The sequence below is a fragment of the Lathamus discolor genome, chromosome 3, assembly GCF_037157495.1.
Source record: "Lathamus discolor isolate bLatDis1 chromosome 3, bLatDis1.hap1, whole genome shotgun sequence".
NCBI classification, from domain to species: Eukaryota; Metazoa; Chordata; class Aves; order Psittaciformes; family Psittacidae; genus Lathamus; species Lathamus discolor.
In genome coordinates, this window is record NC_088886.1 from 136,664,243 (window position 1) to 136,681,296 (window position 17,054).

Consider the following 17,054-nt stretch of genomic DNA (forward strand, 5'->3'; position numbering starts at 1 on the left):
CAAAGGCTCTTCTCCATCCAGGGTGATGCAAGGTGATGCCTGAGCAGGCATGTCTGCTGGTGGGGACAGGGCTGCAGGGGAGGTGGGGGGCTCCCAGGCTGCCCCCGCTGCTCTCAGCCGGGCTGGGGGAGATGGAGATCCGCTGGCGCCAGTCTTCCCACGCTCTCCCATGGGGAATGCTCAGCCGTGGCCTTCCCGACCCCTGCGCTGCAATCATGTCTGAGCATCTGTAGTGGAGCTATATTTTACTGGTGCAGTAAAAGGGAAAGACAGCTTTGCTTGCATTTTATAAGCTACAGAATACCTTGCCTGGTTAGGGACTGGCTGAGCTTTGCAAGGGCTCTGGCTTGGAGTTCATTGGGCAAATAGTGGTGGGGGTTGAAGCTGCTGTCTCTTCCCGTGCTGCTCCCTTGCCTATCACAATTGTTCTTCCTCTAGAGCCCTCATCCCTCAAGGCCAGGCAGGATTTGCTCCTCTCCTGTTCCCATCCTTTGCCGGGAGACACCAGCAGTGACCATAACAGCAAGGCCAAAAGGCAGCGCTCCCTGGTTGTCCAGCCACAGGGCTTTCCTGGCTGCTGGTCCCCCAGCATCGTGCCTGGGACAGTGAGAAGGCAAAAGCTGGCTGTAGCTGGGGATGTGGCTCTGAGCAAGTCCCACCCTGGCTGCACATTTGGGTTCAGCTCCTGCAGAGCAGCAGGATGCCGTGGGGAGCCATTGGTGTCCCTTGAGCAGGGCAGAGTGTGCAGATGCCCGTGTTCCCTTGCAGGCTGCCGACCCCTGATCCCCGGGTTGTAGGCATGTCTTTACAAGCTCTGGGAATCATTGTGCTCCTGTCCTTGCAGCCTGCCGCTGCCGGGCCTGGGTTTTGTGCTCTTGCTTCTTGTTTTTCTGCAGCCTCTTTCACAAAGACACCTATTCTCCCCCTGCGCCCCGGGGATTTACACAGAAAGCTCACCCTCAACACGGCAAAAGAAAGGCGCGGGCGGCCCGGGAGAGGAAGCTCACACAAAATGCGGTGTGTGGTTCTTTGTGTCCCCTTTGTAATTCCTATGCACAATGAACTGCCCCGGCCACCCACCAGCCCTGGGGTACCCCCAGGTGCCCCGGCCTCCCTGCCCCACCAGGTGGTAGCGGGCAGAGCCGGGGATGCTCCTCACTGGGCAGCCAAGAGCGCAGCCTTTGTGCTTGGGAAAGGGGAAATTTGGGCAGGATGGAGATCACCATGTTCCAGCAGCAGCAAAAAGCCCCCTCGCAGAGCACTGAGGGGGTCCCTCCGGCTGAGCCCTTCCATCAGCCCCACTCTGACGGCTTTTAACATGCTAATGACCCTCTCAAGAGCAGGAGCAGCTCTGTGTAAAACCCATGTTCAGGCCTCGGTCATGGACATTTGCTCGGAGACAGAGTGTTAAATATTTATCCTCCCCTCCTCCCCCCCCAGCTCCGCAGGCATTAACAATAGCGATCCCAACCAGCCCCTTCCCCCTCGCCGGGAACATGTGGCTCCCGGACCATGACAGCGAACGTTATCGTTTGTACCTGTGAATTATTGATAAGGTATAAGATAGTTCTTGCAGTGAAAAAATAATGAGGGGGAGAGGCTGTTTGCAGCCTGGCGGGGTGCGTGCTGCTGCTAACCCTCTTCTCCGGGGGCAATATGGGCGGTGGACCCCATTCCTGCTGGGCTCCATCCACCATCTGACCATGCTAGCCCTTAGCAGCATGCAGCCGGCACTGTGCTGCCTCGGTGCATGTGGCTCTGCCCTCGGCATGGGTCTGGCTGGTGCCTGCCTTCCCAGGGGAGGTGGGCAGCTGCCCTCCCTCCCCAGCCCCATGCTGCAGCAGCCACCCCTGCGCTGGGGGATGCTCGCTCGGGCAGCTGCCTGCAGGTCATGGAGGTGACAGGGATGTCCCATCTCTGTGGGTCAGCTGCCCACCCTGCGGTGCCTTGGTGGGGAAGGGGCAGGTATGGCCCAGCCCAGCAGACACCATGGCTCCAATGAGCAGATGGGGTTTTGCCTGGAGAGCCTCTCAGCTGGGAAGGCTGGGGGCTCGGGACGTCTCCAGGGGCTGGAGGAGGGAGAGTGCTCCTCAGTTCTTGGGTTTATGGCCACTGATGCTCACTGTCCCAGTGCCCTAATCTGTCCCTGGAAAAAGGGGGATGAGGCTGTGGAGCACCTGGAAAGCAGGTGGTGGTCCTGGAATGGTGTCTGTTCTCTGGCTTAGAGCTGTCTTTTGGCTGGGAGCTGAACTCCCCTGAGCCATGTAGGTGAGAGCCTGTCTCAGAGATCCCTTTGGTCTCTGGCGGGTCTTGCTTTAGCAAGGCTCTTGAGTCTAACATTCTGCTGGCACTGGGATGATCACACACACACACCAGGTCAGCCGGGACCTGGTCACGCCAAGTCTTGAAATCCTCTGAGGACAGAGGGTAGATTTAGCTTAGACATTAGGAGGAAGCTCTTCCCTGTGGGGGTGCTAAGGTGCTGGCAGAGGGTGCCCAGAGGAGCTGTGGCTGCCCCATCCCTGGCAGTCTTAAAGGCCAGGTTGGATGAGGCTTTGAGCAACCTGGTCTGGTGGAAGGTGCCATGCCCATGACAGGGGGGTTGGAACTGAGGTCTCTAAGATCTCCTGCAACCCAAATCAGGCTATGATTCTAAGCCATACAGGAGGGTGCAGATGGCTTGGGGAGATCTTGTCATGGGTGGCATGGTCAGTCTGATTAAAAACAGGGAACTTCCTTAAAGCCAGTTCAAAGCCTGGCTTTGATGTACTTAGACTCTCAATCCTGCTGTTCCCTGCTGCTAATGTGGGAAGAGCATTAGCAGGAGAGCCAGGGCATTAGTGTGCAGAGCTTGGCCTTATCTGGGGCTACACATCTGTGGCTCTGGTCTGGGTGATGAAGCACCACGGCATTGAACCCAGCCCAGGAACAGGGAGGGCCTGGGAGGGGAGCATGGCAGGGATGAGGCACCCTCCTCCCTTGCACAGAGCCCTTGCTGCACTCCGCAGCACCATCACCCAGGAAAGGGCTGCCCAGACCTGCCAGGCTCCAGCATCAGGTGTTGCTTTCCCAGGCTGTGTCTGAATGCGGTGCCCTGGACTCCAGGGATGCAGGACGTGCTGTTATTACTGACAATGCAGGAATGCCTGGGAGGTACAACAGCCCCTGCCCATGACTTACTGCAGGCTGGGCCATGGCAGGGAGCCACCCGGGCAACGCTGCTCCCTGCATCCTGCCCTATTAGTGGCTCCCTGTGGAGCCCGGAGGGGCTGTGTGTCCCCCTCTGCTGCTCCCCAGGGTGGTGCGTTTCCAAGTGTGCTGGTGTAAGGGTGGGTGAGAAAGGATACTGCTGGGCAAAGGCTTGAAAGTGGGAACTGGGTGATTAAGAGAGCCCCTGGTCTGCGGGTGCTCCAGCATCAGGCAGTGTTATTCCGAAGTACAAGCTGCAGCATGGGAGCCGTAGTGAGGAAGAGGCTGCATAAAGCTCCTTGCTCCTGATGCAGCAGAGCATCCCTGAGCTGGTGAGTGATCCCTCATCTCTCCCTCCCACTCCCTGACTTGTCTCCAGTTGTGCAGCAAATACAGGGCAGACCACTTGGATGTCAACTTTGAAGTGTGAATTTCAAACACTCCCTCTATCCTCATCCCCTCTGTGGTGTCTGACAGGAGGCAGAGGCAGTGGCAGGAGCACCATGCACATGAAACAGCGCCGTTCAAAGCCCGGTTCCCACTTGCAAGCTGAGTTAGGTTTGTAGGCAATTACACCAGGCAGGTGTTCCCTGCCTTCCCTCCCAGCCTTTTCCCTTGCAAACTGCCTGCTCTCTGGCTTTGCTTTTAGGAGAAGAGCCTGGCACCAGAGCAGATACAGCTGCATCAGGCTGGGCTCATGCCTGCAGGTTACAGTGGGGATGCTGCAGCCCTCCTGTGCCCCATCCTGTGGTTCTCCATGTGCTGAATTGGCTCACACAGAGCCTGTGCTGAGGATCAAGGCACAGAAGCTTTCTGTGCAGGGGCAAAGCAGGGCAGCAGTGCTTTGGCCTCATTCAGAGCTGACACATGAGGATAAGGCCAAACCCAAGCCCTTTTCTTTCCAGCTTCTTTATGGCCAGAGGGGTGCAACGGGGAGGGCTCATCCCATGCTGGATCCCAGGGTGCTGCGGGATGCTCCTGTGCTCAGCTGGGGCTGTCTGTGTGCAGGGGGAATGCGGCCCCCTTCCCCTTGTGAGGCAGAAGCAAGACAGTGCATGTGAACTCGACTTCACAAGACATCAAATGCGCTGCAGTCGGATGGAAATTGGCTCTCGGAGCTCCTTTCTTCTGGCACGGAGCAGCTCCCCGCTTCCCCCTTGGCGGGTGCATGAGCTGATGATAGGAGGAAGCGCCTGCTCCCCTCCAAGCCATGATGCCGGGGATCTCATCTCCAGGCTCGCTGACAATTTGCATTAATGTTTACTTAACTAACCGGGAGCCCTCTTCCATCCCACCCGCCTCGGCGGGGGAAGTTGCACAGCTTGTGGGGGCAGCAGGACCATCAGAGGCATTTCTGGGCTGCCTCCTTTGTGCTCCAGGAATCTCCAGCCCTCAGAAACAAATCCCTGTTGCCAGAAGAGCGGGCCCTTCTCCCAGCTCTCTCAAAAAGATGTCCCAGATTCCTGCCCAGCCAGGGCCCTGAGTTGTTCCTGGGCAGGATTTCAGTGGGCGAGTGGGCGAATTTGCAGCATTTTACATATGTAATATGTTGACAGGAATGCTTTTAAATCCCTATGATATTTAATTAAGAGGCAGCTTTTGGTGTATTAGGCGGGAATGGGGCTCTCTAATTAGTTATTGGTGATTTTATAGCCGTGAAGGTAATTAAGTTAAGTAAAAGCTGGAGGCAAGCTCCCATGCATGCATCCGCCCCATGAGGAGCTGCTCTGGGATGCAGCAGGGTCAATACCGGGGTCTGGCCTCAGAGCAGTGTGTACCCATCCCGGGCTGCTGTGAGGGACAGCCATTCCCCATGACAGGGACCGTGCCCAGCCTGCAGTCCTGGCTGGAGCAGGGCATCTCCCACCATGGTCAGGAGATGTTCTCCAGCCACCTCCCTTGGGGCTGACATGTTCCTGAGCCTGTGATGTGTTTGTCTCCTAAACCTGGTATTTTTAAACTCAAACTGGAGCTGGGATCTGGCAAAATATGAATCATTCAAGAGATGTAAGAGTGGGCAGAGTCCTGGGCAGACTGGGTGTATTTATAGCCCACAAGTGTTGGAATTTGACTATTTCTTAGGGAAAAAAAGAGGTTTTCTGATCTGGCCATGCTGAGAGCCCTGCTACCAGCTCTGCAGGGCCTTAAAGATACAGGTTTATGGCAGCATGGAAAGGAGGATAAGGGCCAGGCTGTGCTACACAGCCCCTGCTCGCCTCTGCCATTGCAGAGGACCATGCTTGGGGCCAGAGGACCATGCTTGGGGCCAGCCCCTGCCCTGTGCCCACACTGTTTGCTCAAGGGCACTGACATGGGCACATGCATTCGACTGGGGGTTGTGGCAGCAGCTGTGGCTTGGGGTAGCAGTACCTGTAGTTGGCCATGGCAGGGCACTCCATGCCGTGATCATGGCTACCACTGGGGGTAGCCATACCAGCAGCATGGGTGGCTCTGGGGGCACCAGCACCCAAAGTTGCTCCCATACCCTGGCCATGCTGCCATGTCCTTGCACCAATGCCAGTGACAGATGGCACATATCCCTCCCCAGGCTGCTCTGTGTTCTGCTGCATCCCATGATGAGGTTCCAGCCCCAGTGAGAGATGGGGCTCACAGGCCACCCACCTCCCTCCAAGAGGGCTGATATCTGCCTGGCTGTGCTGGCGTGGGTCTCTCCCCCTTTGTGGGGTTTGCAGCCAGAACCCCACTGCTCGGGAGATTTCATCCCCCCTTTAATCTTGGCAGTTGGAAGCCGGGGAGCCGATAATGATGCAGGAGTGTAAATGTCAGCAGGAAACCAGCTTCAATCAGAACTGTTAAAAATAAACCCGCCAGGCCTGCTCTGGCAGGGGCAATCAGACTCCGCAGCTCCTCTCCCTGGGTCCCAGAGCACGAGCCGCAGCCATGCCGAGCCGCACCAGGCCACTGGGACAGCTGGGCTGGCTGCTGGCTGCAGTGCTGGCAGATCCAGCCCCGGCCAGCAGCTCCACTGGGGCTGGGAAGAGCGATCCCTGAGCCAGGCAGGGTGCAGGGCTCTTCCCTTAGCAGGAATCCCCACCACAATCCCATCTGGGCTTGGGCTAAGTTTTAATTGGAAGAGTGTAGCATGGGAGAGGGGCATGGAGGTGAGCTGCTTCTGCTTCCATAGGGATAGCCGTGAGCTGCGTGCTCTGGTGTAGCATGGGTGATGGTGGTGAGATGCACAGCCTGGGCTGTGGCAGGAGATGTGGACATGCAGCTAACACAGCCCCTGGGTACTCAGGCATACCCACAAGCTCTTGGGGTCTCAAAGCTGGTGTCCCCACCTCAAATGAGATACACTTGGAGCAGAGACAGGAGCTGTGTTGTTAAGCTCAAAGATAGTTATGCTCGGGGCAGCTTGCAAAAGGATGTGGGACTGCTCCATCCCTTTGAGCCTTAGCATGGAGTCCGAAGGTCTGTGTGAGAGCAGGTTCCCACAGCTCAGGGGCTCCCTGACCTATGCCTCGTGGTCAGGCACTGGTGCCAGGCTCACTGCTCCTCTGAGGCTCCACTGGGGAGAGGCAGGAGGAGCACCCAGATGTGCCTCTGGCAACTCATTTCTGCCTCCCCAAAGCAAGGAGGAGCTGTTGATTGCCAGCACAGTCAGTGGGCAGCAGTGCTGCATGGCTGGGGGCTGCAGCCGCACTGCCTGCCTGCAGGCAGAGCCTTCCCCATGGTGTGGTTTTGTACTAGGGACTCTTCACAGAACCTGTCTGCGCAGAGCAGCCCTGTGGGCTGGTGCAGCTCCCTGTCCCCTATGGCATGGCCATAGCTGGGTGCTGCTCCACCAAACCCTCTCGAGATCAATGCCACTGTAGCAAGGGTAGCCCCAGCCTGAGCCCAGGCTAGTGGCAGGGCTTTGCTGCTCTGCCAGCAGCTTTTATCCCGGCTTTGATGTGTGCCACATGGGATGGAGTCTCTTTATCTGCCTGTTGGATTTCCCCTGCTCCGTTCCCCGTGCTCAGTTCCCATGCTCGGGCACTCTCACAACCTCGCGATTGCTCTGCACTGTTTCCCACCCTCATTTCCCGTTGGACCCTCTTCCTATCAGGGCTGTTTCCTCCCAGCCCTGTGTAAAATCACATCTCTTTCCAGATGCTGGGCTGGATTTGAGCTGTTCCCCTGGCTCCACCTTGGTTGCCAACGGGGGCTGATGTTTTTCACCCCACAATGCATCTCTCACCTCGCACCCGAACCGCAGCTCTGTGGTCGCTCCCAGGTGCTTTCAGGAAGCCAGGCTATCAGATGTAGCTGCTGCTGGGGCAAGAGTTTTGCCCCTCTTAGCGCTGAGGCTGAGCGTGAGGAGCCTGAAGGACCCTTTGGAACACCAGGGCATCTCGCCAAGTAATTCCAGCTGGGTCTTACAAGGTTCAGCATCAGTTTCAGAGCATCCTCCAGGCCAGAAGGAGTTTGCTTTAGCCCTTTCCAAAGCTTGGACCACGGTTTAGAGTTGCTATCCCAGGACCTGCAAAGCTGAGGATCAGATTCACAGATCTGCAGCATCCCAGATCCGCAGCATTGCTCCTTGGCTTGCCAGGCTGTGCCAGATCTGGGACAGCCGGGATGCAATTCTCAGCTTGGCTCAGCCTCATTCACACCTCGGAAGAATCCAGGAGGGCCGGCAGGGCTGGCTTCACACTTATTAGCAATTAAAAGCCTCAGAGCCTGGGAGTCCATTGGCTCTGAGCTCACCAGTGCCACAGACCCAGGGGCTGAGCCTGCTAACAAGAGCTGCAGCCAGCTCCCCACAGGGCTCAGGGCTGGCCCGACAGAAGTGCTATTTGCTTTTTCATTTACACCTTGGATGGGTGTTGCAGCCTGGAGTTCAGGGTGTCTTCTTGGGCGCGAACTGCCAGGCAGGGAGCACACGCTGTGTGCTGGAGGGTGCGAGGCTTCCTGGCACGCAGGGCTGGAGCCTGGCACCTTTCCTGGCGTGGCACAGCACCGTCACCCAGCAGGGCCCTCTGCGCATAGGGTCGTGTGCGGTGAAGGAGGATTGACCTTGTCCTAACCATCATGGGGCTGTGTATGAGGGTCTCATTGTGGCACACTGCTGTCTGCTGGAGGTAGAGCCATGTCTGGTCCAGCAAATCCCTACCACCACTCCCCAGCTCTCTCTGCCCCAAGATCTGGAGCTGCTAGGCTGTGGTACCCTGATTTGCTGGATGGCCTGGGATGTGCTGTGTCCTTGAGCACTGGGATGCAATGATGTGGGTAGTGGTTTCCCTCTGCAACAGTGGGGCCGTGAGCCATTGGGGAGGCTGGTGGGGCTGGGGAGCCTGGCATGCAGCCCCGGGGAAAGGGGTGGCTCTGCGCCTTTGATTTGCAGCGCGTCAGGAGCATGCTGGGAATGAGCCGGGGGATGCAAATGTGAAGCAGGTAGGTACGCAGGCTGGAGGGTAGCGTGGGAGCTGGAGAGAAAACACGCTTTGGTGGAGGGTTTTGTGGGGATTTGCCTTGACTAGACAGTGAGAGGGAGGCAAAAACATTAAAAGAGGGAGGAGAGCAAGCAGCTGAACACCAGAGTGGAGGGGCTTGGATGTGGTGAAAAGCATGGATGGAGAGAACCAGGAGACCGTGCAGCGATGGGGACACTGGCTGGGTGCCTCCCGGAGGCTGTGGGCCAGGCAGGTGCTTCTTTTAACACCCAGTGTCCAGCCAGACACTTGCTGGAGGGGACAAGGCCTCATCCAGCGATCAGTGGAAGCTGGGGAGCACACGTCAGCAGCACAGGTGGAACCTTTGCTTACAGTGGCAGGTTGGCTTCTCCTGGCTGTGCGGCAGGGCGCTCTCCTGCCCCCCCCAGCCTCTGCTAGACCACGGAGCACCAGGCACAGCGGGTGTTGTGGCTCTCCTGCAGAGCTTCAGGATGCTGGGGAGCCGGTGGCCATGCCTTTGCCTCCCCTTCCCGCAGATAACGAGGTTGCAGGAACAAAGGGACAGTGTGGGGAGGGGGCGGTGACAGGCACACAAGGTTTGCAGCTTGTTATTTCACTTGTGTTTCCATTAAAGCTGCTGCTTTTAACTTGTTTCAATCTCTGAAGAGGCTCCAGGGTGGGTGGCAGATGCTTTACTCCCCCTCCCTCCCCTCTTTTCCTTGGCTCACTCCCCTTGTTCCCATAGCATCCCCTTCCCACGGAGTCCTGCGGCTCTGGCTGTGCAGTGCAGCCCACGCTGGAGCCGCTCCTTGTCGGAGCTGGATGGGATCCATGGGATCCACCACACAGGCACTGCTCGGCAAAGCCTGGCTTCAATGCCTTCCCCGCACACATCATCCCACTTGTGATGGATGTTGCATGTCCCCAACTCTCCTCATGCCCAAAGATGAGGGGCTGGTGTCACCCACCATGCAGGCACACATGTGCCTCAGCATCCCCAGTGCACCCATTCAGCATCTGCAGGCACTGCGGTGATACAAGCCACTAGTGCTCGGGTAAGGACAGTGGCCCAGGTCATGGTGTGGGGCAGCAACGTCCCTTTGAAGCTGCTGAGATTTATGTGTGCCCTGAAATGTTCTGCTAAATCAACATCACTGCCCTGGGGCTGGGATTCTTCTCACTAACTGTTGCCATGAGCATATGTTGCATTTTACACATGCTCTGCTCTGCTGTCCAAGCAACAAAATCCTCCAGCTTTAATGTTTTGGGAAGCATCTGCATCTCCCAGGAGGGAAGGGACCGGGGCCAGAGCCTGGGGTCAGCACGGCGCTTTGGGAGGCAGGGAAGCAGTGTGGAGCATTGCTCCCCGATCTGGCAGTGTTCAGCTTCAGTCTTCTCTGTTTGTACATGGAGGCAGAATTTGCTTTGGCTCGTGTCACTGAGGTTTGCGGTCTGAGATGCTCATCACATCATGATGTCTAGCAGCGTGTTGCCTTGCTCCAGCAAAGGATTGTTTTGCCCTTGTATGTATGGGCCTGGCAAGGATGAGCTCTGATCCATCGGTCTCACTGGTGCTGCGATAACAAGAAGTGATTATTTATTGCTGCTGGGACAACAATATTGGGCCTTGGTGGATGTGACCCGGCGTGTCATCCTGCCCACCAAGACGTCCTGAGGACTCTTGTCCCTTTGGAAGGACTGTCTGAGGGCCAAGAATCGCATCACCCCACCAAGGGCAGTGTGTGATCAGGTGATGGACATGATGTGGCTCTTGCGCAGGGTTGGGGATCCCCAGGGCCAGGCAGTCTGTGTGACTCAGAGCACAGGGACCCTGCAACATGCAGGTGGAGGCATGAGCTCTGCTTTCCAGCTGGGCGGGGGTAGAAGCGCTCATGAAAGTCCATATAAAGGACAAACTCCCCATGCCACCCAGCAGCAATGAGACCTGCATGGGGCAGGAGGGGCCAGCGGTGGCTTTCAGGCTGCTGTGGTGGCTAGAAGGATACCTGGATCTCTTCATCTCCAGGACTCCCTACCTTTGCACAGCCCTTCACTGTGCCACAGAGATGTCTCCTGTGCTGAATACAGATTGCTGCCACCATCCTTGTCCCCTCTGGCTATTCCATCCCTGCTCTGTGCACCCTGTCCCCAGTACCCATCAAGGCTGTCTGTGTCGGGAGGCAATTTCTGTGGCTGCAGGTTGCGGTCTCCCCCAGCACGCTGCAGGCTGCAGCACCCGGAGCCAGGAGGATAATGAGATCTTAATAGTCCAATTATACCCCATCGATTTACTCAGCACGTAATTGTTGGCGGCTGGGGCTGCCTGATGAAGCGCTGGCTCGGCTGCCAGCGGGGAGGGCTGCGCCGCACCGCCCAGCCTCGGATGCTCCTTGCAGCAACCAGCTGCTCCTCCTTGAACAGGGGGCTACAGGAGCAGCCCCCCTCCCCGACTCGCTGGCCTCACAGCCCAGAAGGGGCAGGGACAAGAGTGGCAGGCAGGGATTGGAGTGGGACCCCTGGCACCCTGCCCTGGCGGGGGGCTGACCCCGGGTTGACATCCCCCCTGCTGCTCTGGGAGCAGAAGGGTTGCGCATCTCTGCCTGCCACTAAAATGGGCTGACAGGAGAAGTGACTCCCGGTGGGTGACAGCTCCTGCTGGCTGAGCAGGGCTGAGCCATCAGCCGTGTCTGGCAGCCTGCACCAAGCTGTGTGGTGGCTACCAGAGGTGTGCTCAGCTGGGCTCCTGGCAGCAGAAGCCAGCTCTCAAGCATCCACCTGCAGGTGTTCCTCACTGCAGCATGCCACTGCAGGTGCATCTCTGTGCCTTTCCTCTATTCATTTCCATTTTGAGCTTGTTGTGGCTGGGAGTCCCATGGACTAACAGTGCCTAATTTGGAGGAGTCACTCTTAGCTGTGATTTTAAGCCTCCCTCCTGTTGTGATATTGCTGGTCATCCCTTGTTCTGGTGTTGTGAAAAGCAATTAATAATGTTCCCTTTCACCATCACTGCACTTCTTTGGACTCTGTCCCATCTTGTCCCATTCCCTTTCTGGCCCCTACAAAGTGCCATTTCCACAATCTCATGATCTCTCTCCTGAGTGGCAGTGGCTCACACTGAGCCTGCCATGCGGCACCCTCGTTTGTTTGCACCATCAGGCTCTGATGGTGCACCTTGTCCTGCACAAACGCCATCAGCCCCAGGGGCCGGGGTCACAGCAAGTAGCAGGCAGCAGCAGGCAGAGCGCAGGCCCACCATGACGTTGGGGATGGGGTGGGAGGTCTGTCCATCCCCCTTGGCCAGGATGGAGCTGTGCTGGCAGCTGGGACAGCAGAGCACATTAAAAATCAAACAGCCTGATGTAACGCTGGGTGCATGCTGTGGGAGCCTGAACCTGACACAGGGCTGTCTCACACCAGGGCTGGGGACCAGAGCAGGTGACACAGTGGATAAAACCCTGCACCGCTACCTTGGCATCCTGCTAATGCTGCAGCAGGGAAACTATCCCCAACTTCCAGAAGCAGCTGCCTTCCAGGACACTCCTCCTTGGGAGCTGAGTCCTTGCAGCATTAGGGACTTGCGTCCATCACCTCGAGTGGATTGTGTGGCTGGAACACATGGGTGACTTATTTCCCCCGCTGTGGGTGCTGAAGTAAATGGGTGCAGCTGCTCCTTCCCTCCGGTGAGAGACTAGAGTGCAAAATCCCCACGGGGGCTCTGGGCTGTTGGCTACTAATGGGAGTGCTGATTAGTCTATTGATCTGCATAATGCAAGAGTCTGTCCCTTCACACACACCCTTGACAACTGTCAGGTGGTGGTATGAGCATCTCTGCCCATCCCTCTGCCCTGGGCAGGCTGTGCTGGGACAAACAGCATGCGTTCGGTGACCTGAGGGACACCAGACTGTTTAATAGCTGCTGGTGCCATTCTCCTTCTGGCTAGTCCTTGGCAGGCCCTTTGCCTCGGGGAACTAACGGCTGCACCCTGACATAGCCTCCTCTGGCACAGCACCAGTGAGGTGAGGCTGGCACCTGGGAAGCACCTATCCCAGCCCAAAACGCTGGTGCTGCCCGGGGTTGCGTGGCTTTGGTTGCGAGGGCAGCTGCCTTGTCTGCTCGAGACCTGGTGGATGGTTTCTGTGGCTGAGCTGGTGTCTGAACGACTGGTGCTGGTGGAGCAGAGCTGGCCCACAAGCAGGGGCCTGTCATACAGTTTCATCACGTCAGCTGGCAGCAGCGGAAGGGTTAATGCCTGTGACCTGAGACAGAGAGGGTCTGGGAGACCCCTGGATGCTATAACGAGATTCCAGCATGGAAGCTGGGGAGGAAACAGAAGAGCTGAGCAGCCTGCTGCGGGTCACCCTCCTGGAGCCAGCAGCCAGCCCTGGGCACGCGGCTCTTCACGGCGTTGTCCCCCTCAGCCCTCACCGGCGCTGGGACGGGACACGGGCGGCAGCTTCGGCCTGGACGGGGGCGGTGCGGCAGCCGCTGCCAAGCCGCGCTTCCTGGCGAGGGGAGCGCCGTGCCGGAGGGCTGCCAGGCCGCCCCAGCGCTCCTGGCAGGCGGCGGGGGGCTCGGAGGATGCGGGGCCAGCGCCGCTGGGAAGCAATTACCTCCCCGCTGCGTCCGGCCCTAATCCCCTCGCACGGCGCGAGGAGCCGGCTCGCCAAACAAGGCTCAATCAGGTTAAAGTGTGAAGTCAGGATTAGCCGAAAGAATGAGAGCGTGGTAATAGCCCCGGCCTCCCCGCCTGGCCGCCGCAGCCCCGCTGCGGCCCCCTCCTTCCCGGCCGCCCTCCGGCCCGCCGGGCTCTTGCCGGGGAGATTAAGGCTGCCGGGGTTTGTTTGCCTGAGTGGGCTCCCCACTGGGAAGCGATGTCGAACAGTTTTGCTCGGGTGCCCCGCTAAGTGCCGGGCAGGGCGGCGCCGTGGGGGGTTGGCTCCCGCTGCCGAGCCCCTGCCAGCCCCGGGGAAGCCGCGTCCCTGCGCCTGGCTCCTCGCCGAGGCTCCCCGGGCAGCGGGCGGGGGAGCGGGGGGGAGCCAGCGGCAGGGATCTCCTGACCCGCTGCAGACCGCGCACCAGCAGCCATCGTGCCTGCAGCGGGATACAAGGTCTGAGCAGGGGAGTCTCCAAAACCCCAGCGCTTGGCTACTGCGGCCCAGCTAGGGAGGGAATTGTGTGGACATAGCCTGGCCATAAGGCCTTGGGGGGACGTGGAAGGAAAAGTGGGCACCCCCCTCCATGTTGCACAGCCATGGGCTAGAGCTGGACTTCTAACTAGCAAGCACCTGCTGGGTCAGAAAGCCCTGTGGGAGGTGAGCCTGGGGACAGAAGCGTCCCCCATCACCTCCTCATCCCTTATCATCCTCCCCTCTTTGCAAGCCCAGGAGTATCAGAGCCGTCTGCACCCTGTGCTGTATGGGGAGGAAACACAGCTGCATGGTCCCTGTTGCAGAGGGGTAGGAGAACAGTGGCTATGTGGATACACCGGCTCCTTGGACATCCCTGGGTTCAATAGCCAGAAACTTAAACTTGGAGCTTTAGGAAAATTCCTGGAATAGAATTCAGAAAAGGCAGAAAGGGCGGCTGTGGCAACAGGACAAGGGCTGCTTTCCTTTCCCCTCCTCTGTCTGTGCCCATCCGTTGACTGGTCCTCAGCGGAGCTGTTGGACCTGTCAGTGCTCGTGGTCATTGCTGCAAGCTGGCACTCTGCATGCAATGGCAGTGACTCGCTTGTACTTGGCAGGGTGTGAGGTGGCACTGGCGCAGCAGCCCAGGGTGCTGCAAGCCGCATGCGGAGCGAGGAGAAGCCATGCCATCTGCTGTTTCTTCCGTGCCAAAGTGTAAGGCAAACATAGCTGGGAGCTATGAAACACCAGGAGGGAAGGGGCCGTGCCTCCTTCCAACGCCGGGGCGAGGATCCCACAGGCAAAGCATGTGTTTAGTCCTGGTATTGTCAGCTGTGTAACCATGCCGGTGATGTAAGCCCAGTGCCAGGCCCTCTCTGAAACCCTCACATCCAGCGTCTGTCCCTCTTGGCGTCGGTACCCCCAACGGCAGCACTTCATCGGTGGCTGTCACGAAAAGCTGTGAAGGGGAGAAGCCTCACAAAGTCAGTTGCAACCTTCTAACAGCATTTGCCTCGCGAGCTGTAAGTGAGCAGCTTGCAGACAGACGCCTGGGTTTACTCCCCGGGCGCAATGGGACTCCCATGTGCTGCGAGTGGAGAAACACGAGCGACGTTTCCATGAGGGAAGCAAACAAGCTGCAGGCAGGGGCTGCCTGGGCAGGCAGCAGTGGAGCTGGGAGGAGGGTGCAGAACACCAAAGTCTGGTGGGTGCTCCCATGCTTAGCTCCACTGCGACTGGTTTAATGTTGGAGAGCAGGCAGCTAAGAGGGAGTGCGATGCATTGCCAGGAAGAGTGGTGAAATTCATCTGGAGTTTCCCAAAGGGTTTTCTAGGGGCTTCCTTTTACTAGGACCCAAAAGGGAAACGGCGTTTTGGCGCGATACTGCATTTTTCTGGAAGGTCAGTGCAATTCCTGGGGTCCCCGGGCTCATTGCGACTCCAGCAGAGGATGAGAAGGTGTTTGTTTGCTGGTGTTTTCCTCACTGGAGAGTGCAAGGAGACCGCGATCCCTTCAGGCAGAGCAGGCAGCGCCAGCAGAACGGGCGGCGCGGCCCGAGCAGCGGGGTCAATGCTGGCAGAGCAGGCAGCGCGGCCCGGGCAGCCTGGCAGTGCCGCCGCGTGGGTAGCGGGGAAACTGCGGCTGCTGCGCGCCCGGCTGCTGGCAGGGGAGCTGGGCTTCCCCCTCCCGGGAGCACGGGCCCCTCCGGGGGGGCATCTCCCTTCCTCTGCCGCAGCAATGGTGCTTTAGCGGCCGGGTTTGGGTCCCCAGGAACGGCGCAGAGCCATGCACCAGCCCCTGCCCTCTGTACGGTGCTGGAGCGATGGGAGCTATGTGGGAGCTCCTTGGTGGCAAGCCCACTGTCCTTGGGTTTTCCTTCTCATGCATCTGCGCAAGCAATGCTGGTGCTTCCCTCTGGGAACACTACCCTGTTGTGGCAGTGAAGCTTTTGGCTGGGGTGAAGTCCCAATCTGGAGATCTTTAGGTCATTTGCAAGCAGCTTGTTGGACACACTGAGCCCGTTTTCTGGAGCAAATGAGGGCATGGGAAGGAGGGTAGATGCTGTGCCTCCATCCTGACCCAGCACAACTGCTCAGGGATATCTATAGTAAACAGGCTTTGTTATGGTGAAGCAAAGCTGGTGAGCCCTGAGTGTGAAATGCTGGCATCTGGTGATACCGCAAGCCACCTCTCAGGTTGAGACGGGAGCTGTCTGTGCTTAATCTTTGCGGGATGCTCTTGTCCTGCTCCTCACTCACCCATGGACTTGCTGCACCGGACAAAACGCTGTTTCGTGCCTCAGTTTCCCTGTGCCTGAAGGGAACTGTGGGCTGTGCTGGCATGGGGCCATGGGCATGCAATGCAAGTACGCACTGAGCTTGGAGGAGCTCTTGGCCCTTGGACTGGGAGAGGGAATGGCTGCGTGGGAGACATGGGGCACAAATATGATAGGCAGGTCCCCCCAAGGACAGGGAGACCTAAGCCAGCCTAGCCAGACCCTACTTGAAATAAGATTGTTGATCTTCATGGTCATTAAAAGCCAGCCCAAGCATGGTGGAGGACCTGACCTGCTGCCAGCCCTGCGGCACAGAGCCTGTGTTGGCCCAGCGTGCCCCGGCATTGCAGAGCAGGTAATTACACAGACAGTGCCGTGTAGTGATGGAGTAATTAATGACCCAATTATTTGTGCCCTCTGAAGTGCAGGGCAGGCTCCATGGGAATGCCTGCTGGAGCCGCTAAGCGTAATTACCAGTTAATCAGCAGGGACCTGTAATTATGGCAGTCAGAGGGTATTTGAGTACAGAGGGTTTTCCCGGAGCTGTGCCCTGCTGCTCTGCTTGTCAGAGGTGGGGACAGCAGTTCCTGAGGACCTTGAGGCCACCATGGATGGAGCTGGACAGCAGGGCAATGGGCAACCAAGGAGTTGAGGCCAAATTACAGTTTCCCAGAGCCGCAGGGGGATCACTGAGTGCTGGGGCATGCCCCTGCCTGTGGACACCCTGGTCCTGAGGGGCATCGTGCTTTGCAGGCACTGATCGTATTCGTTTCTGCATCCTTTTTCTGCAGGGACCTGAGTGAGAACTTCATCCAGGCCATCCCCAGGAAAGCTTTCCGTGGGGCCACCGACCTCAAGAACCTGTGAGTCCTGACAGGGATGGGCACAAAGGAGTTTGGGATCAAGTCCAGTGGCAGGAAGCGTCAGGAGCCACTGGTCACTCTCTGCCTGGGCTGTCCCAGTAATGCTCCCTCTGTCTTTCTCCTTCAGGCAACTGGACAAGAACCAGATCAGCTGCATTGAGGATGGGGCTTTCCGTGCCCTGCGGGGTCTGGAGGTCCTGTAAG

General features: G+C 58.2%; 1 protein-coding gene across 1 annotated transcript in view; it reads left to right on the forward strand.

Annotated features, from left to right (window-relative positions):
- Nucleotides 1–17,054, forward strand: part of SLIT1 (slit guidance ligand 1) — a 61,184-nt gene that overhangs the window by 27,381 nt on the left and 16,749 nt on the right. The window contains exons 5-6 of the mRNA XM_065672076.1: nucleotides 16,779–16,850; nucleotides 16,978–17,049. Coding sequence (XP_065528148.1) covers nucleotides 16,779–16,850; nucleotides 16,978–17,049 — 144 coding nt within the window. The remainder of the gene's footprint in view (nucleotides 1–16,778; nucleotides 16,851–16,977; nucleotides 17,050–17,054) is intronic.